The 21,523-nt window shown below is 36.7% G+C and overlaps 1 protein-coding gene across 3 annotated transcripts in view; it reads left to right on the top strand.

Annotated features, from left to right (window-relative positions):
* CTNNA2 (catenin alpha 2) overlaps window positions 1-11,111 on the top strand; it is a gene marked incomplete at both ends in the record, with an annotated part of 463,369 nt that extends 452,258 nt beyond the window's left edge. For all 3 annotated transcript variants that reach the window (XM_080629642.1, XM_080629643.1, XM_080629644.1), the window contains one exon: window positions 10,824-11,111. In XM_080629642.1, the coding sequence (XP_080485768.1) occupies window positions 10,824-11,111 (288 nt within the window). The remainder of the gene's footprint in view (window positions 1-10,823) is intronic.
* Window positions 11,112-21,523: the final 10,412 nt, after the last annotated feature.

The raw sequence follows: 21,523 nt of genomic DNA on the forward strand, positions 1-21,523 counted from the left end.
TCTCTTACAAGTTGAATTAAAACTTTGTGGGTTGGTTCTTACCTTCTTTTTCTATATGAAAAGTGAGGGAGAGCTGTGAAATGCACCATCTGTTTGCAAACGGTGTCAGCTGGCAGATAGATGCTTAACACCCTGCCCTCTCCTACTGCAGTTTTAGGCTGGTATAACACCATTGACTCAAAATGAATTACTTTTGATTTAATCTTACTTAAGCAAAAGAAGTCACAATGATAGTGCACAGCAGTCTAGAGGACTCTTCATGTTGATTTAAATTGCAATGCTTTTAAACTTTGACCTCAGCTCATTTGAATTGTCAATAAAAATGCTCAGTAACGCTTGCACTAAGTATATCAGTTGGAAGAAACTAGGACTGCCTAAACACACTGGACTTTCTGTTTCAGGGACAGTTGCATCTCAAAGACATTAAACATGATTCTGCTCAAACATAATCCTTCGGATTTTTATCTGTCCAATCTAAGTGAATCAAAACAAACACAATGGTTTATCCTTGTAAAACTGGAAAAAGAAGTAAATATTATTCCCTTTTGCAAATGAGAATATTGAGCCACACTCAATGCCAAAGAGTTCTATAGAATCATGATAAGTTTCAAGCACTTTATCCTCCTTTAAGGCTTAGATAATTTTCAAGACCAACATTTCTCTGTCTTCCATTCTATACTCAAATTTCCACTCTGGATGGCCAAAAAATAATTAACTAACAAAATAAATAACAATCTAAAAGGAGAAAGAGTTCATTGTAGAGCTATGATTTGAAAAAGAGTTGGAAAGAAATCTTGCAGTAACAGTGGGAAGCTACCCCACTCAAGTTGTGAAAAAGATGTGTAGGCCTATGGTGTAATGAAAACTGAACATTTTATTATTTAGAAAGGTTTTACTTGAATTATAAAGAGGTTTTGGCTACTCTATTGCTGTGTGATTCATCTAGCTAAGTGTAAATATCTGCATCTGAGATGTTCACTCCAGGCTTCCTTTATAATTGGCAGAGATCAATAGCCATTTCTAGAGAGGAGATACTCTTGCTTCAGGTAGATGCTGATGACTGATTAGATTAGTGACATCTTAAAACTATTACAGAGGCATGGATGAGCACGTGAATTAAACCATGTATCCAGACAAGCACGGAATCAGAAGGTTTAGCCTTGGGGGTCTATTGAGGGTATGTATTCATATAGAAGTGATGTAAACTTTCTGTGAACTTATCTGGAGAAAGCAAGCTGCCTGATTCTTTCTGGAAAGAAATATTTAAATTGTTTTCTAAGGAGCATTAATCTATATAATGTAACTGTCTTGAAGCCCCATCTTGTTAGCTACTGTAGGTTGGAGAGATTGTTTTGTAGTGTGTGGGTTTCCCCCATATGACACTTATGGGGATCAGAAGAGAAAAATTAAGGAAAACCAATTCCAAAATAGTCAGTAAGCTTGAATTCTTGACCTACTGGGTCAGATCCAAGGACAATTTTTTTGGAAGATGTTGAGTATCTCTGCCCAGATTCACTGTGCTGCCTTTAGGATTCTAATACAATTTAGGATCTCCAAGTATAATTAAAAAGACGAGGTACTCCATAAAAATTGAACCTGTGAAAGATCTCAAGTGCTCCATGGCTCCTGGTCATCTCCACCAAGTACAGAAGGAGCCTGGAATGCCATGGTCCAGCACCTGGAATTAGGTAGGATGTGTGTGGGATAGGTACTCTGAAAACCTCACTTGGGTCATCGCCTCAATGGTTTCTATGAGTAGCCCTCATAAAAGCAGCCCTTATTTATCTTGCATGCGTTCCTAGAGAAATTTTCAATTACAGACATCTGAAAAACTGCTTCTGGGGATTCCAGTGCCACCACCTATGAAAAGTTTTTGGATTCTGATTAATATTAAAAGATACTCAGTCACAATTTTTAATTGATGCCAAGTAAGCGCAGACACTTCTCTAGATAATCGTGACTAATGAACAATGTTAAAGTTAATAGCTTTGTAAGAAAAGAGTCAGTTCAAATGCTTTTCCATTTCTCCATTCTCCTAAACAACAGCTGAGTTTATACCTTCATCTCCTTTACATAAATTATGGATTAGAGGGAAGATTTGGAGATTTGGTTGAATTAATTTGGTTTTGTGTAGGGAAGATCATCCTGAGGTGAAAAGCACAGAAACCATTTGGTTATATGTGAATCATTGAAGCTATAAGTACTTGTGTATTTGTTCCTTGAGGAAAATACTATCTAAAGCACTGAATGGCAAAAGAAAACAGAGATCAAGTAAATTAGAATTTCCTAACACAAATATTTGTTAAGAGAATAATATAGGACCTAACCAATATGAGTGAGTTATGAGATATTTGTCAGTAATTGGTGATATTGTTTCTTTCCTTCTACAGCTTCTCAGTTTTTCCCTTTGCACAAGATGCTTGCTCTTGTAACAGTGAAAATGAAACCAACGACATGTGCACTACTCTTTTAGATACATTTGCATGTATACAGATAGAAGGCTAAAAAGAGATATTTTTGCCTTCAACTACCTAACAGGAGAATGTAAAAGAATCAGATCCAGACTTGCCAGAAGAAGGGCAACAAACAGAAGTTTAACATGGGCAATTCCAGTTAGATAGAAGGAAATAAGTTTTACCTTAGGGGTAGTGAAATTCAATTGAAGGATGGAGGTCTCCAGTATAGAGATGTGGGAGATTATCCATCCTTGGGCATACTCCAAATTTGAGCAAAACCCTGAACAATCTTATCTAACTCAATTTGTTTTGAACAGGGCATTGGAATAGATGACTTCAAAAGGATTTTTTAATCTTACAGTACTATATTATTACATGAATATTTTCATAATAAAATCTGAGTAATATAAATTCAGATTTTACTCATTCTAATTCATTCTTTGCTGTCATCTTTGCTTGTTTCCTTGTGAACTGCAACAGCCTTTACAAATGTTTCTGGTTTGTTCTGGTTTCATTTGTTTGCAGTCTCCAGTAATTCTTAGCTGTTTTGCAGGTTTTTATATAACATTTAGTGTTAGCTAAAGTTAAAAATGTAATAAGCAAATGCATTCACAAATTTTCTAGTTAGTAATTGACCAGGAGAAAAAAAACTTTTAGTACAGAACACTTAGTGAATGTTATTTAACCATTGATTTTGTTGATCAGGCAAATAGAACAGTTAATTGTGAATAATGTATTTGGAATAAAATGTTAGCATTTCCTTTACAAATTATTTGTCATATATTTGTAAGCTAGCTCTTTCAGTGATGGAAAAAGCTGAAATGGGGCTCTGTCTTGAAGGCTACTGGAGAGATTCAATTTTGTTACTTTATTTCATTGCATAGTGTTGTAAAGTCCTGGAAAGCGCTCAGGGAATCAGAGAAAGGAATGTTTTCACAGACTGAGTCGAGCAACACTGCAAGGACCCTCAACTACAAGGAAACAAAAGACTTTTAGCACCTCAGAAATTATCAATATCTTGAGCGATCAAGCCCTTTATCTGCTTCTACGAGACATTAAATATACATGAACAATAGCAGGCAAACTTTAGGTAGCAAGGAACAGTCCTGGTACTATCTTACATTCTACAAGAGGATTTTGTTTTATTCTTTTTGACTCTGTTTAATGCATTGTTTCCAGGCACTTTCCTGAGAAAACCCGGCTGTGCCTATAGAGCAGCTATCTTCAAAGTGTCTTTGCGCTGACCTGGGCAAGTGTAACTTTAGAGATAGGAAGCTAGCTGAAGGAGCAAATTTGCCTCAGAATGTGACAGATCCTCACAGTTGAAGACATGGAGATAACTCACATAGAGATACCATTCTGACACTTTTACAAATTCAAACAGAAGTTGGGAAAATATCACATTTCTCAGCATTGCAGTCTGAAACACGGCATTATGCTGCTTTTCTTTTTGTTTGCATTGTGACAGAATCATGAGGAATAGCAGGAGATAACACATCCTCATGTCAAGAATATAGTGTTTCTGTGCTGTATTGATTTTTTTTCATCCAAAGTCTCCTGTGATTTATCACTGAGTACAATTTCCAGCCAACCAGACTTGATTTGGACTCCCTTCAGGTAAGACTGTAGGAAAGATGTGATTTTCTTGTTATTGTACCTGTTCTGTAGATAAAGAACAATAGGTTTGCATCCAGAACTGAATTTGAAAGAGCACTAGATTATTTTGGACTTTTAAAAATGATAGCTATCTGCAAATTACATACAAATCAGAACTGAAGTCAAGAGGCGGGAGATCAGTTGCACAGACTAGTTGGGTATCCTGTATTTCTTCTTTTGAATTTAACTGCAATTGGATATGAAAGTGGAAATTTGTACTGAGATGCTTTTAACAGAGTCCTGTCTGAGCTTTTCTACCTGTGACATCAGGTTCAGACAATGCCATGTCTTGTGTAGACTTCTGGCATATGAATCCCTGTGTAAAATGGTGTATACAGTCCAGATGATACACAGACCACTTAAATACAGTTTTGTATTAATGACTTTTTATTGGACCTAATACTGAGCTTCAAAAGCCTTCTTGCTCTAATTTTCTTCAGTAAGCCTACTGGTAATATAGTTTGAGTTAGCCTACACTTTCAACTATAGTTGGGACTTCATCTCTGTTGTGGGTGTTTTATCTTCTCCTTGAAGATAAGGTAGAAGCTTATCTTCAAATCAGTCATATGAAAATCTCTTTCCTGTTAATCATACAAGATGACCATGTAAATTAAACACGTGTTTTAAAATGGCAAAATTCCATAGAAGACAGATAGATATCCATAGTTGGTATATTTCTGTGCTTTCTTGCTGTCCTAAGAGATGGCAGCCTTTATTAAATACAACCAAATGGGCTTGAGAATCTCCATAAGTTAATTAAAAAAATGAAGATGAAGGCAGTTATTCAGTGGATTGGTCAGCTACCACTAGAATGAATTAAATATTCAACATGTAGAAAACAGTAAGTTAATTGCAATCAAATGTGAAAACAAATAGCTAGGAAAAGAAGAATATAATACTATTTTCTCTATGTAACCACTTATCACTTTTTAACACAATTGTTACCACATTGCATTCCAAATTATAACATTTGGTTTGTTATAGAATTTCAAATATATAAGAGTTTTCTCACAATGGACCCATATCTAGCAAAAAACTTTATACATATTCCCAAGTGCCTAAAATCCAGCTTCAGCCAATGCATAGCATTGCTAACTCCTATAGCATATACCTCCTACCACAGGTATGAGTGCATCTGAGTAGCAAATAGGCCATTCTAGCATTGGCTGTCACTAAAAGCATCATTTTATGCATTAAATGTGCCACAGAAATGTAAGACACAAGTATTATGAATAAGATCTTTTTCTTACATGTATCTTACATACATATGTAGGACTGGATTTAATATTAAGCACAGCTGAGAGGAAAATGTTCTGTTGCATAAGAATGTAATCTGGGAAAATGGCATTTCTGATTCACTGTCCAGATTCATAACTGCTTCATGTACCCTTAGTTGCTCTAGGGGCTGTTAATAGACTTTTGGTTTGTGATAACAGCCACTGTAGCTGTCCATGAAAATATGAACTTGCTTTGAAAAGGAGGAGAAGCAGGGAATGCACCCTAAATTCACAAATAGCCTTGAGGGCTATTATAAGATAGCCTAAATTGCCTACTAAAGGCATGCAAATCAAGTCTTGGCTGAGTGTTCAAAGGCTTGCAGGTTCTTTTTCAACATGTTAAGTGACAATTCCTCTTCCCAATCTGTAAGAAGTAAACCAGACTAAACTCAATTTAGCAGTAATTACTAATACTCTTTTTTTGCATTCATATATTTCAAGGTCAATGTGGGCCATTCTGCATAACTGATTCATAGGCTTCCTGAATTGATGTGCATTAAAAATGTCCAATAGTTATGCGTAAAGTGTACATGTTAAGCAAAAACTTCCAATATTGATTTCACCATTTCTAGAGGTGGAATCAGTGTTTCATGAGTTCTTGTGATTTATTAATATCACTGCTAAAAAATTTGAGTTCAGTAATAACTAAAATGATCGACTTCACCTTTCAGGCATTGACTTTTGTTATAACTTTGCCTAATCTGTTGAACTTGGAATACTATCATTTTTCTGTTACTATGTACTTGCTGATTTTGAGCAACTCATTTTTTAATCATTCACTGTATTCATGGAAGAAACAGAGTTGACTGAATCTTTACCATAAAAGGTGTTTTTTGCTCTTGAGATTCTTTAAATTCTTACCTGTTCCTCAGTATTGTTCTTGCATTGAGAAGAGGACTCAGTATTCCTTAACTCTGGACACACAATAAACTGAATATGAGAATTTAACCTCTTTCATCAGTGTTCTTCTTTTTGTATATTCAAGGAGTGATTGCCTAGAGTAAAGAATAGAATAGAATAAAGATACTTATTGTATAAGTAGGTATCATCTCCTATAAAGTTAAAACTGAAATCTACATCTCTGACTCTTACCGATTTATTGGATATCAATCACTTGCTTCTGTGTCATTTACCACTTTCCCAGTTGTTACATTATCTGCAAATTTCATCAGTTAAGTGACTTTTTTCCAAGTTTTTAACAGAAATATTAATATTGTAAAACTGACAGTTTCTTCAAGAGCCCACTGCAAAAGTCACTCTTGAGCAGTGAATTCTTTGTGTATACATACTTCGGGAAACTTAGCTGTTAGATGATTTGGAATCATTCTGTATCTGCCTTGTTAATTTTGTGTCAGCTGAGTTTTTAAATAAATTGTCACATAGTACCAACCAAAACATCTTTCAAAGGTCCAAACATATAGACACAGTTATTTTAAGCAATCCAAAGTTTTATCACGTCAAAATATGATGTAGGTTACTCTGAAAATATTTTTGCCCACAAAACCATTTGGTTACCATTAACTGTATTTCTTTCTTCCCTTTATATATGGAGTCTGTAATAGCATTACATGATGTGTGTCATGTATATGGGAGTGATGTCAGCTGAACTGGTCCATAATTTCATAGGTCATTCTGTTTATGCTGCTCACATATTTCAGACTAGGATCTACAATTATTTTGATGTCTTTTTCTCTTTCTAATGTGTATTAAAATCAACAATAATATAGAACATTCTCAACCAACCACCTCTTTTAAAGCTACCTAGACTATATCTTTGCTCACTGGACATACAGAATTATTTTCCTTATTTCTCTTACTTTTTGTGGTGTATTTATGATTATAAATATGAAGGTAACTCTGGAAATTAAATCTCCTTCCTAAAAACTGTGGTATAATTCTTGCCCATTACAGTGATGTAACAAATCAGGGAGAACATCTCTTTTCATTTGCTTGCTGTTAAGGAGAAAATTTTCCATCTTTCTCCTCTCCCGTTTCTTTAGCTATTTTGGTATTGTAATTGTTGGTTATTTTACTTACATTACGTGTGTATGTAAAAGAAGCAAGAAATCTTGATTGTCAGAAGATTCTGGAAAATTCCACATATAGGGCAAGAAAAAGTCAGCACAGCTTATAAACAGATCAAAAAACTCCTCAAAGCTTTAAGAATTTTGAGGGGGAAAAAAACTGAAATTATCTTCTTGGCAGATAATAGGCTCTCCTGCTCCAGTGTTCTACCCTTGCATTTACTAATTGCAAATTTAGCTTGTAGAAAAATCCTTTTTCATTATTTTCTGAGTGATTTATGTCTTCCCTGAGTAGATGGCAGTTTTAACCTGGTTAAGTGACCGGCTCCAATGCAGTGATTTTTAGATTCTTCATGAATTTTGAATTTTCCTCAGCATTCTGGGTTCACTGAGCTTTATGGGCCAATAACCTGGATTTATCTCTTATGTTTAAGTGGGCTGTTTTTTACTAAATGGAGGAAAGCGTATTTGTAAAGAAATCTAAGTAGCAGAACACAATTACTTTGTGTAGCAAGTCAAAGGCTCTGTTATATTCATAATTCCCTAAGCATTACTAGGGAGTGAAGTTTGCCTTCTGTACTTTGCAATAATTTCCTAGTGGTACTTTTATTTGAAATGTTAATTTTCCTTCCTTTTTTTGTTTATTATTTACATTATTTGTTAGGAAAAGTGTACGTTTCTGTGCCCAGATTTTGTAAGGAATTAACGCACCAAGGGCTTGATTCACTGCTGCCTCTTTCCAGCTTTATGCCACTGTAGCTCCACTGGTTACAAAGCACAGCTTAAAACTGAAGTCACACAGTGGTGTAGTAAGATCTAAATGTTAAATTGAAATGATGTTCATTGTGTCTAATTATTCTTTACTGAGCCACAATAGAAGCAAGGGGCTGGAGGCAATAAGAAAATCACCTGAAGTGCTTAGGTAGCTAAATTGGGTGTATGGGATGCCTACCCACAGATTTTGGGGAACACTCATAGCTTACACTAATATGGGGGTTTTATGTCTCTTTTCTGATATCAAGATTTTAAAGCATTTTATACTATGAATAGACTTTAAGAGCAAAGACTAAGCATCTGTATGTTAAAATGTGGTTAATAATGGTGAAAGTAGGAAGCTTTTATCTACTGTAACAGCAGATTGAACTAGAGATAATTCAGATGGTATCAAAATACGTAATGTGGTTTTCTAAAAGACATCATTGCAATCCACATCCAATCCTGCAGAAGTACATGCTTCTGTACAGCTTTATCAACATACTCCATAAAATTACTTATGTGTTTAAAGGTGTAGATTGCTCCTTGTATAGTTTTAAGCATTTCATTTCAGTGTTGCCTCAGTTCAAAATGCTGGCTTTAATCATTGTGTTCCTTAATATACGTCCACTGTAAAACAGCTACCAGAACTCTTTTCATAAAGAAACTCTGGAAAATATGAGGCTATTAGAAGCCTTCAACAAGTAGAATTCATTCAGGAATGTGCAATATAGGCTTGATCCAGTCTGTTTATCCACATTGATTATGAAGGAAATGCTATGTGACGGTATCACTTTAAATTCAATATCAATCCACCAGTGTTTCAAAAAGAATCATTTAACAATGAATAATGCTTGATTGTAGATCTGTGCAGTAAATTAGAATATCCTAATTTAATAGAGTATGATCTGTTATTTGCCAACAAACATACAGATTGCCTTATAAATCATGCAGTAGTGTGGTTATAGAATAACACTATACTGAATTATATTTCATTACTCCCTATTGAACAGTCATGTTTCTGTCATATAATGTAATTTTCTGTCTTTCAACTTAGTTTCCTAACAGAAAATACAAATTAGTCCTGAAGAAAAATATTTACCGGGGGTAGGCAATTAACTATTCATTTCAGGGAATGGCACCAAGTACGTGAAAATCATTAAAATGTTCTTTCTTTTTCATCTCACTGTATGTAGCTGTTTATGTATTTAATGAATCATAATGAGTATAAGGCCACAGCTGAGGAAATAATAAAGAATAGGTAAGTCTATAGATTTATGTGCTCCAGAGATGAGCTTTCTGTAATGATAATTCTTGTTCACATCAATCACTGATGCTTCAGAAAGAGGTTTCTCCTGAACTCTTCTTCTGCTAATGACTAAAAATACTTGAGGTGAAGTATATGTTTTTTGTTATTGCCTTACGATTATTTATCTTGAGTGCCTTGCTTAGCATGCATGTTAAGGAATCATATGCTCCCAAAATATGGAGCAGAAAAGGTTTGGATGGAGACAGGCTTTATATACTGAATAAAAATAGTGAAGAACTTATTGAACAAGTAGGGTGGAATTAAAGCAGTAAAATAATATTACATCCAAAACCATTCCTACAGATTGGGAAAGACTTATAAAAATTTGAGGCAGCTTCCATGGTAGAACTGAAAGGCTTTATCACAAAAAAATATATCCCACATTTCTAGTATTTTGGGAAGGAATTGTTGAACATCCTAAATAGCAATCTGGGCTGCTACAGTATTTAAGAGCGTATTTTTAACAGCTACTAATTTGAAGATATATAGTTGAATTTGGCAAGTGCCTAATTCACATTTTGGAACATTGAGACATTGCTTTGGATGTCCCATTATCAGCTTAAATCCTTCTGAAAAAATTTGGCCACTGTTATGCACTTGATTTCAGTGTATGATGGGAGCTTCCTTACTGAAAGTCCTAATAGTTTGAAATTCAACAGGTTCTTAAGGCCTCTTACATTCAGAAGAACCTCAGGCTGCCTCATGCATGGGAGAAATGCAGAGGTGTATGTACGAAAAGCCTGCTAATCATAAAGTAAGATTCCTTGTGAACTTAAGTAGCTCACACACTACAGGAGCTACAAAAACCTGCTGTTAACAGTTTCATCTTTTTATTTCTGTAGGGGTTTCAAAATCTCCTTTCATCTTTTCAGATGGGATTCTCTAACAAGCTCACACTGTTCCGGTAGACATCATTGGAGTGTGATCCTGGGCTAAACAGGAATAATTATAACAAACCTGAATGCTTGGGAAAAATACCCGTTGACCTGTTTTTTTGGTTTCTGACCTGTAAATTTTTAAAGGCTTTGGTGAGAAGTAACTTTTCTTTGTGAAACAAGAAGCAACTTCTTCACCTGTAGAAAAAGAATCAACAAAAAAACCCCAGGCATAAGCTTTTCCTTTAAATTATTAACAAATTTAATGTGAGGTACTACAGTCTTACCTTTACAGTTTGATGCATGTTTGTTGACGGTGCTTGCTACTGCAAGCTCCTTAATTAATCCTGAGGGAGAGGATTAGTTTCGTCTTTAACAAGATCAGACAGCATCCAGATTTGAGTCAGGAAATGGTCCAATGATTCAGTTGTGGAGTTAACCTTGCTCTATTTCATTTTCTTTTCTGTTTATAGCTGGACAGTGCCACTTCTCTCATCCAGGCAGCTAAAAATCTGATGAACGCTGTGGTCCTTACAGTGAAAGCATCATATGTGGCATCTACTAAATATCAGAAGGTCTATGGTACTGCTGCAGTGAACTCACCAGTTGTATCTTGGAAGATGAAGGCCCCTGAGAAGAAACCTCTAGTAAAGAGAGAAAAACCAGAAGAATATCAGACAAGAGTGAGAAGAGGGTCCCAGAAGAAACATATTTCCCCTGTACAGGCCTTAAGTGAATTTAAAGCTATGGATTCATTCTAAACCACTAAGCTTTACCAGGAGGGTTTTATATTCTTTTTGTATGCATACCTGCCGACTTGTATGTGTCTGGCATGGTGTGGGGGGAAACCGTGTCAATTTGCATGCAACCTGAGACTATTGAAGTAACTAACTTTCTGCAATGCCAAAATTTAAGGCATTCTCTTCTGATGTGGAAAGGATTTATTCCAAGCTTCCTTTTTAAACTAAACTATAGCGTTAAATTGGCCAACAAATTTACATCATGGGGTAAGTGTGGGTTAAATAATAAATTCAAGTCTAAACCCAGAAATTTTTATGCATGCAAGAAACATTAGGTTGGCAGGTATATTAAGTGAAAAACAATGGAATTGTAATGGTAGACCATAAAGCTTGTATTGCTTCTGTTCCAGTGCAAAACTGTACTAGCCAATATGCTTAAATGTGTGGCCCAATAATTAAATGACATAACTTTTAAGTCATCTTCATTATAGTATGTGAATTTTTAAAACAATACAAACTAATTCATCTTAAAAAGGCTTCTTTAAAACCATATTTTGCTCTTTATATTCTAGTAGTGTTATGATTGATCACATTTCAGTTAATCCCATTAATATGACCAGAGGTTTACTTTTGCCAATTGAATTCCTTATGGTGGAGTATGAAGCACAATATGGTGATTGACATTGCCTTTTATATTATGATTATTATGATGATGATGATTATTATAATATTAGTAATAGAAGACCTGGTGGTGGAATGTTTAGAGACACGGAGACTGACAGTATGAGAATTTAGAGGCAAATATGTAGGTGTAGCTTGGATTACAGGTATCTGACATACCATTGTAACCACTAACTCAATAAACTCATTTAATCTTGGAATCCTCAATAAGGCTCGTCTCTCTTAATTGCACAGGTATGTCCTGCATCGTAGTTGATGTACGTAGTGATTAATTTTGCCTCATGCTTCCTTTCTTTCTTTTTGCACTTAGAATCAAAGAATCACAGAATAGTTACGGTTGGAAAGGACCTTAAAATCATGTAATTCCAACCCCTGTGCCATGGGCGGAGGCACCTCACACTAGATCACATAGCCGAAGGCTTTGTCCAGCCTGACCTTGAACACTACCAGCCATGGGGCATTTATCACTTCTTTGGGCAACCTGTGCCAGTGCCTCACCACCCTCACAGTGTAGAACTTGTTCCTTATATCTAACCTGAACTTCCCTTGTTTAAGTTTAAACCCATTATATTAATTTTCTTATGTTTTATTACCAGGATAGCCAAACATGGTCAGTGGGTCAAAAAGAGAATTTAAATCTGAGACTGATTTAAGCCTCAATACATAACAGATATATGTGTGTTTTGGGATTAATTTAATTTGCTTAAATTAACAGGATAAAAATACTTCAATTTATTGAGCTTATAAGGTTGGGATCTCAGAATCTTGGAAATCACCTATTGTGCCACACTGTATAGACTTGTATGAAGACCACAGTGCAAAGAAATGCAGTATCTGCTTTTATTCCCTTTTAGCTCCAACCGTTGGCTTAACTGCAGAGATTTTATTATTGTTATGAAAAGGTCTTGGTATACATGAAAATAAAACTATAGCCAGAATTTTTTTATATATATAATGAAATACTAACAAGAGAACATTCATAACCTCATAGGCAATTTGAAGCAGTGTGATAAACAGTGAGGTATACCATAAGTGATATGTATAACCCTTACGGTTTTGAAGATATATTTGGATGCTTGTCTCATATACACTGATTATTCCTCAGAATAGCAAATTACCAAATTTTATTCTGTTGCCCTCCTACACAGTCTATATAAAGAAATTTACTCTCAGAGGCCTTTTAGAGGATTACTATTTTTGCTTTGTTTAGTTGTACTCTATAATAAAAAGGTTCTCCAATCAGAACTGGTGACTGTACACATAATGAAAATACATTGGAAGATGTGGGGAAGACCTTGCCCTATAGTGCCCTGTAGTCCGACATAGACTTGTGGTACCAATAAACACCTAAAAGTAACTGGGATCTTTACAAATGAAATTACAGAGGCAAAAGATGGATACGGAGTTTAAAGAAAAAATAGCAGATAGCAGACAAGTAAAAGTGTCCCAGTGTGATGCATGGAAAAATTAAGATGGGCAAGTGGCCATAAGTAGAAGAACTAGCCCTTCTGAAGAAGTGTTTTGATCTAAAACTATGATGAATTAACTGAACAGTTGTTTTAAAATGATGTTGTTGCTATAAAAGACATCTCAAAGTTAGAAAAGTTTAGAAGAAAGCATGTAGACAAACGCAGTCTATGAACATGTCTTCTAGAGTATCTGATGATTAAGGCTCCATGGCTAAAAATGAAGTATGTAACAGAAGGAATCTCGTATCAATCACTCAGTCAAAATAATGATGTCTGCAAAATACTAAGGAAAATTAGAGTCTGTGAAGGTAAAACCAATGATCATATCAGGCAACTTAGTTCACATGAATTAGATTCCTACTTTAGGATGAATCATTTTCTTTTTGAAGGGGTCCATCTATGCTTTAAATATCTTTATGATAGCATGATAAAATTTAGTATTCATAAATGAAAAGTAATGCATATGAAAACAAGAACCAAAAATCAATGAGAATATACTAGTTCAGTGTACTGAACATGTATTATGTATACTGTTCAATATACGGAACAGTATACATAACATGTATTACTACATGAGCTGAGCTCAAGCCAACGGAATGTTAAGATTGTTGAGAAGAGTTTTAATAGAGCCAAAAGAAAATATTGGATGATATTATACAGCAGGGATGTGCCCATGTTTGAATACACCATGCAGTTTTTATCAGCTCATCTGAAAGAAGAAATGGTGTACAGTGGAGATGTGCATGGACACACAAGAAGGATTACTAAATCTGGAACTGCTCTCATACAGGGAGAGTCTAAATAAGGTGAGAGTCCCCAGTTTCCTCAGGGTCATCAGCACTATGAGATGGCTAAATATGGAACATGTAATCACAGGTCTTTATAACGTAAAAATTAGGTGTGAAAAAATGATTTATCAAACAGCAAGTTCAATACTGTAAAAAATACATAAGTTAACCGTGGAATTCATTTTCACCATGTCAGTTGCCACCATGGTAAAAGTTCCACTGACTACACCAACAAAGAATTCACCTTACAGACTTTGCGTCTTGAAACCGTGCAGATCTTAAAGATCTAGAAGACCTTTAAGTTCGATATAAAACGTAGGCATAAAATAGTATGTGTGGGGTTTTTAAATGATCACTACAGCCAGTCCTTCACTGGGGTAAAGGAACTCATCACCAGCATAGTGTAATGGAGAACCGTTGGACCTTCAATCGGAAAGCCACATCTGTTTCTCATGATTTATAAGCTTGGTTCACAAGTCAAATGTATGGATACCATACATATGCCTGTATACACACCACCTTGAACATTTTCTCTTCAAATTGCACCTATTACGCAAAACAAGCAATTACATTGCTGTTTCTAGAAATTACAATTATCTGTTTTTAAATAACTATTTGCTTCCAGCAAATGAATGTACAGCAAGTGACTGGTTTGAAGATCAGCATGAAGATCAGACAGGCATCCCTGAACTAGAAGCAGTTTCTAGCCTCGTGTGGTCTTCCAAGCTGTGCTCACTCTTCTTGTTATTCACAAACCAGGAATTGTTTCTTCTCTGAGAGAATATAGAAGTTCAAGTTACAAAAGTGAGTTATATACTGTTTCTAGGAATGGCTGTATCCTTTGACCTGTGGCCATGAGGAGAAGGCAAAAGGAGTCTGGCTTACTTACCATCTTCAGTTTATAATACACTTCTTCAGCAAGAACAGCAGCCAATTTCTGAATTAAGAAGCTAGAGAAAACAGAAAGTCTGAGAGCTTGTAGATAACTTTCAGAATAATTTTCCTTAAGATTTTTTTCTTATTGGTTTATTTATTAAATTAAGAATTTGAAAGAGAGAAGAATTAAAATAGCTAAATATGTATTCTAGATCAAGGAGCTAGTAATCAAGGAACCACTGAGCAAGACATAGAATCATGGAATCATAGACTAGTTAGGGTTGGAAAGGACCTTAAGATCATCCAGTTCCAACCCCCTGCCATGCGCAGGGACACCTCACACTAAACCATGCCACCCAAGGCTTTGTCCAACCTGGCCTTGAATGCCATCAGGGATGGAGCATTCGCAACTTCCCTGGGCAACCCATTCCAGTGCCTCACTGCGTTTACTGTAAAGAATTTCTTCCTTATATCCAATCTAATCATCCCCTGTTTAAGTTTTAACCTGTTACCCCTTTTCTTATCACTACAGTCTCTAATGAAGAGTTCCTCCCCAGCAGGGAGGCCCCTTTTAGATACAGGAAGGCTGCTATGAGGTCTCCACGCAGCCTTCTCTTCTCCAGGCTGAACAGCCCCAACTTTCTCAGCCTGTCTTCATACAGGAGGTGCTCCAGTCCCCTGATCATCCTCGTGGCCCTCCTCTGGACTTGTTCCAACAGTTCCATGTCCTTTTTATGTTGAGGACAGCAGAACGGCACACAATATTCCAAGTGAGGTCTCCCGAGAGCAGAGTAGAGGGGCAGAATCACCTCCTTTGACCTGCTTGGTCACACTTCTTTTGATGTAGCCCAGGATACACTTGGCTTTCTGGGCTGCGAGTCCACACTGAGGCTGGCTCATGTTATGTTTCTCATCGACCAATACTCCTAACTCCCTCTCTGCAGGGCTGCTCTGAATCTTTTCTCTGCCCAACCTGTAGCCGTGCCTGGGATTGCTCCCACCCAGGTGTAGGACCTTGCACTTGGCATGGTTAAACTTCATAAGGTTGGCATCAGCCCACCTCACAAGGGTGTCGAGGTCCCTCTGGATGGCATCCCTTCCCTCCGGCGTATCAGCCAAACCACACAGCTTGGTGTCATCAGCAAACTTGCTGAGGGCGCGCTCAATCCCACTGTCCATGTCACCAACAAAGATGTTGAACAAGACCGGTCCCAACACCGATCCCTGGGGGACACCACTCATTACTGGTCTCCAGCCGGACATTGAGCCATTGACCACAACTCTTTGCGTGCAGCCATCCAACCAGTTATTTATTCACAGAGTGGTCCACCCATCAAATTGATGTCTCTCCAATTTAGACAATGATGTCATGTGGGACAGTGTCGAACGCTGTCCTGGGTTCAGCAGTAGCAGTCATTTTTCTCCTTCTTAGTAGCTGGTGCAGTGCGGTGGTTTTGACTTTCAGCCTGGGAACAGTGCTGATAACACCGATGTTTTTCTTTGCTGCTCAAATGTTTAGCCTGACCAAGGACTTTGTGAGTCTCATGCTCTGCCACAGAGGAGGGGAAGCCGGGAGGAAGCAGAGACAGGGCACCTGACCCAAACTAGTCAAAGAGGTATTCCATACCACAGCACGTCATGCCCAGGATGTAAACTGGGGGCAGTTACCCAGAAGGGTTAGTTCACTGCTGGGTCAGGCTGAGCATTATCAGGCGGTGGATGGTATTGTATTCTCTTCCCTTGTTATTTCCTTTATCATTATTATTATTGGTGGTAGCAGTAGTGGGTTTGTGTTATACCTTAGTTATTAAACTGTTCTTATCTCAACCTGTGGAAGTTACATTCTTTCGATTCTCCTCCCCATCCCTCCAGGAGCTGGGGAAAGAAAGGGGGGGAGTGAGAGAGCGAGACTGCATGGCTGACTGCACTTAAACCACAACAAATGCTTTGCACAAGTCCAGGTAGATGATGTCAACTTCCCTACCTCTGTCCATCAGTTCTGTAGCCCCATCAGAGAAGGCCACCAAATTGATCAGGCAGGATTTCCCCTTAGTGAAGCCATGCTGGCTGTCACCAACCACGTCCTTGTTTTTCATGTGCCTTAGCATGCCTTCCAGGTGAATATGCTCCAAGATTTTGCCAAGAGCAGAGGTGAGACTGACAGGTCTGTAGTTTCCTGGATCATCTATTTTCCCCTTCTTGAAAATGGGGGTTATATTTCCCTTTCTCCAGTTGTCGGGAATTTCACCTAACTGTCATGATATTATATACAAATGAATAGAGGCTTTAGATGGGTAAAGAAATGGAACCCAAGTGTAGTAAAATAAGAAAACATAACTCTCCCATTGCACTTTCTTATCCTTAATCCCAAGGATCTCAAGTACATCATTAAACTTACACATGAGTTTAAGTGCTTGGCTGCATATAAATGATAGTATTCAGATGCTTAAAGCTGAACAAATGCTTTGATAATAATGAAGCTGGGGATAAAGCTCTGCACAGATTCACTTTTATGCCATATTTTTCTTGCTACTGTATCCTTAGAGTGTGAGATAACAATCGATAGTTCAGTTCTTTTACATTTTAAAAAGAGGTGAGCCAGGTGTAGAAATGCAGTGGGAAATAATCCCACAAAGACTTATATACTGGGTGGATATTTTTATATCTAGCACATTGTTTTAGATCTGCTCATGAAAGACGGCCAAAACAAGCTTCCTGTGTCTCTATGAGACTTGAGTTTAATGCAGAGGATGTACATTTATAGGCTTAAAATTATATTTTTACATACTAAAACATAGATTTCAATGGGATTTTTATGCAAAAATCAAGTGAGGGTTTGGATTTTTTAAAATGAAGTCCCCACTGAACCTAAACTAGGAGCTTATGATGGAAATTAGGCAATGTCTCTCCTTACATTCCATTTATAAATATGCCATCAAACAACCTTTCGAATCAGACTTTTTTTATTCAGGTTTTTTTTGCCAGGCAAAGAATAAATAAGTGGGTGGAGAAAGAAGGAAGCTGAAATAGAAAAAGGGGAGAAGTTTTATGGTTTGAACCTCATCAGTAGTTTGTCCAGAGGAGAAAGGTCATAGCTGAAGCTTTGTGCAAGAACAAGCACCTTGTCCCATATTATCTTAGGAGTGAATTTAAGCATTTGTTTGGAAGCTGAGCACACACCAGGTTTGTTGATGAATTGCACCTGCAGAGATCAGGAATAATCAAGAGTCTTCCTGATTTCTCACTGAATGACCAAGTGCATCTTCAAGCAAAAGTTCACACATTTCTCCTGCTTTAGATATTTTTCCCTTTATGATTCAGTTAACACCAAGCTATGGAGAACTTGACAGCTTGATAAAAGCTGTGGGAGGTAGAAATGTATTTTTGTGCTGTAGTTATACCTTTAAAGGAATAAATATTTAATTCCTTGAGGAACGTTTCCTTCTTTTGATAATGTCAGGTGAGGTGTCATAGGTGAGTAGCTGTTACCCAATAGCTTCTCCCTTTAGGTCACATTTCAAAGTGCTAGTGTTATTTGGTAATTCTTGTATAATAGTGGACTTAAAAAGAGATACATCTTTGCAGCAGAATGTGAAATGTTTATCCTTACCTGCTTTATCCCAGATCAGTAAAAATTAAATCCAAGGAAGAAAGAGAACCAATGTTTCCAAAGCCTTCTAGAATATTCAGAGGCAATGACTTTGCCAGAAGGATGTATTTGATCTATTACTTTTTAAACATTTCATGCAGGAATTATAAGAAAGTGTTCTTATAAGAAAGGGCATTTCCAGGAGGTCATATTAAATTGTCTTAATGGTCCTGTCTTCTGACTGAACCACAGACTTTTCTGCAAACAGAGGATAAATTGAAGAAAAATCTGGTTTTTAACCTTAATTTCTCTTAATCTCTTTGATTATTTTCTGTTTAATTTTATTAACTGCTTCTGGTTTTATTATTTATCCCAGGATACACACAGATTTAGATGGCCAAGTAGCGATCTATTCCCCAAGAAGAACATATTGTCTTTATTTACTTGGGATATCATGAGGATGTCACAAGACCTTCTGTATGGGATGCTTTAAGTTTTGAATATCTCTGAAGATCCCAATGTCTGACTTTTCAAATATATATGTATATATGCATTTTTATATATATGTATCCACATATATGTGTGTTTACATATTTTGTGGGGTGCTATATGGAATTCAGGCCTGGTTCAGGTAAACCATAGGTTCCTTGTTTTCATTAGCTTGCCAGCAGCGTTACTGCCCACCATTACTCAGTGTTATGCAGCTTGATGTCTGGAACCTGCAGGAGCTAACAGAAACCCTGCTAGTTGTCATATACAATTTTCATTATTAATTAGACCCTGGTCTACAACTGAGATTGTAAGGAAGAGTCATTATTCGGGCCATAACTGTGAAATAAATTAAGATCACTAGACTTTGTCATAGAGCCATGTGAAGCCTATATGCCTCATGGTTTTATTTGTCCCTTAAGACAGGGTTTTAAATTTGCAGTATGCACAGCTAGGAGCTTGGAGAAGCTCTGTGGTATTTCAGTGAGTCATTTATTTGCCCTGTGAAGAAAAGCTCCTCTCTTTTCCCCTAGGGCCCTGATCTAAGATGATTTGGGTGCTCACACAACTAAGTATGTTTGAGGAGCAGTGGGGGACGTTTATCACCTCTTTCTACTGGCAATGATATCTCAAAAAACACAGTAGCTGGATCTCACACACTAGGGAAGACCCCTTTCACTGGGAGCAGTTTGAACTACATATTTATGTCTGTGTGGATTGATGGAAACATTCCCTGCTGAGATCATAGCATGTACTGTATCTTCCACATCAGCTGTATTGCACATTCAATATTAGTCACCACTCCATAGGAAGAGACTTCATCTTTTCTCAATGTATGCATCTTCAAGTGCTTCTATTGCTTACAGAAATAATCTTTATTTTTCTTTTAGCTACAACAGTGACTTGTCAGATGATTAAGTGCGCGAAAATACCCCAACATACATCTCAGCACTGATTTTACATGTACACAATATGAAAGAAATATCTATGTGAAGGAGAAAGAATGATACAAATTCATGAATCATAGGTATTTTCTTGAGTCTTACCAGCAGTTAATATCCTGCTGGTAATTTTTCTCTTTATGTCTTTGTTTTCTGCTTTGACTGGTCCATTTCTATCTATTCTTTTTCTTCAACAAATAAACTTCCATCACTTCAGCATGAAGCAGCTGTAGCACAAGTGTAAATAAAAGTTACAGGACACGAGAGCTCATTTAAAGCCTGGAACCATGGAGAGTCTCATGATTCAAGGGGACTTGGATAACTGTTTCACCTATTAAAATTTTAAGGCAGGTATTTGAGTTTTGTACAACCAAAGCAATCACTTTTCTAATACCTTTAATTTTAGGAGAGTCATGAATACAGGTTTATATTCTGTATCTGTATGGCAGCGTTGTGTGAAAATCATGATATTTTGCACCTTGAAAGCTTTCAAATTAGTATCTTTGGGAAGAGGAGGAGAAAAAGCATTTGAGCTAGTGTTTCTGAAAAGGCACTCTGGAATGAAGCCAAAAAACCCCAAATCCTGAGATAAAATACGAAATGGACAGGTACAATCATCTCAAAGTTCTGTCAAGGTCATATAAAAAAATCCCATTTCCTTGGAAATAAGTAAAGAAAAATGTTCAATAACTTATTTGCATGCAGCTGATTTGATGTTAAATTTTAAAGAGAAATAAAGTTGTATGGAGACTTTTGCATATAAGATTAAATAAAGCTTAAAGAAGAATGTAGGAAACACAAGGTTTTAATTAGTCTTCAGTGGCTCTCTCCACCTCTTTTCATTGTCCCAGGGACTAGTCATGGTGATATCAGCAGTCAGATGACCACATTGTGCTTGCCCAGGCTGATGCAATGCTTCCCATCAGATTTTGTGTAAATACCACAGGTCCTCAGAACATTGTTTGGACAGGTACCAGCATCACTGCTGTACGAGTCTGCTATAGGAGTTTATTGCTGGATCAACCTTGTTCAATATAGATATCAACAGCCTTGATTTCTATAGTTAGCATGTGCCTGTGCAGGGTCAGGACAAGGTAAGCCGACAGCTACAACCACCATAGGCACAGCATGGCTCAGTCTGTGATCCACAGACAGAGCAAATATATACAAGGAGAAAATAAAAGGTTTTTAGGAAAAGTCTGAAAAGGTTCTATACAAATTCTAAGACTCATGAAGTCCTAAACCACAATGGTATGCTGAGAAAAAGTTAATGGAAACTCCCACTAACCCCCATAACCCGTTGACAGTAAGAAAAACAAAGCTGTCAAATATTAATCTAAATCTACACCCACACAGATATTTACATGTAACCCCATAATCTGTGCTAATTTGTTAAACATATTTCAGCAGTGTTAACAACATCTCATTGCACTGTCGTGGGTTGTGTTTTCAGACACACGTTGTTACTACATCTTCTTTTGCCACCATCAATTTCCTCTGCTAATTTTTGTTACCTAGCGTGATTTCTAAGAATCTTAAAAGAAAATAATTTGTGGTGTTTTCTTTTTCCTGTCAAGCATAAATCTAAAAACAAAGTAAA

This window comes from Psittacula echo, assembly GCF_963264785.1.
Source record: "Psittacula echo genome assembly, chromosome: 1".
Classification (NCBI taxonomy): Eukaryota; Metazoa; Chordata; class Aves; order Psittaciformes; family Psittacidae; genus Psittacula; species Psittacula echo.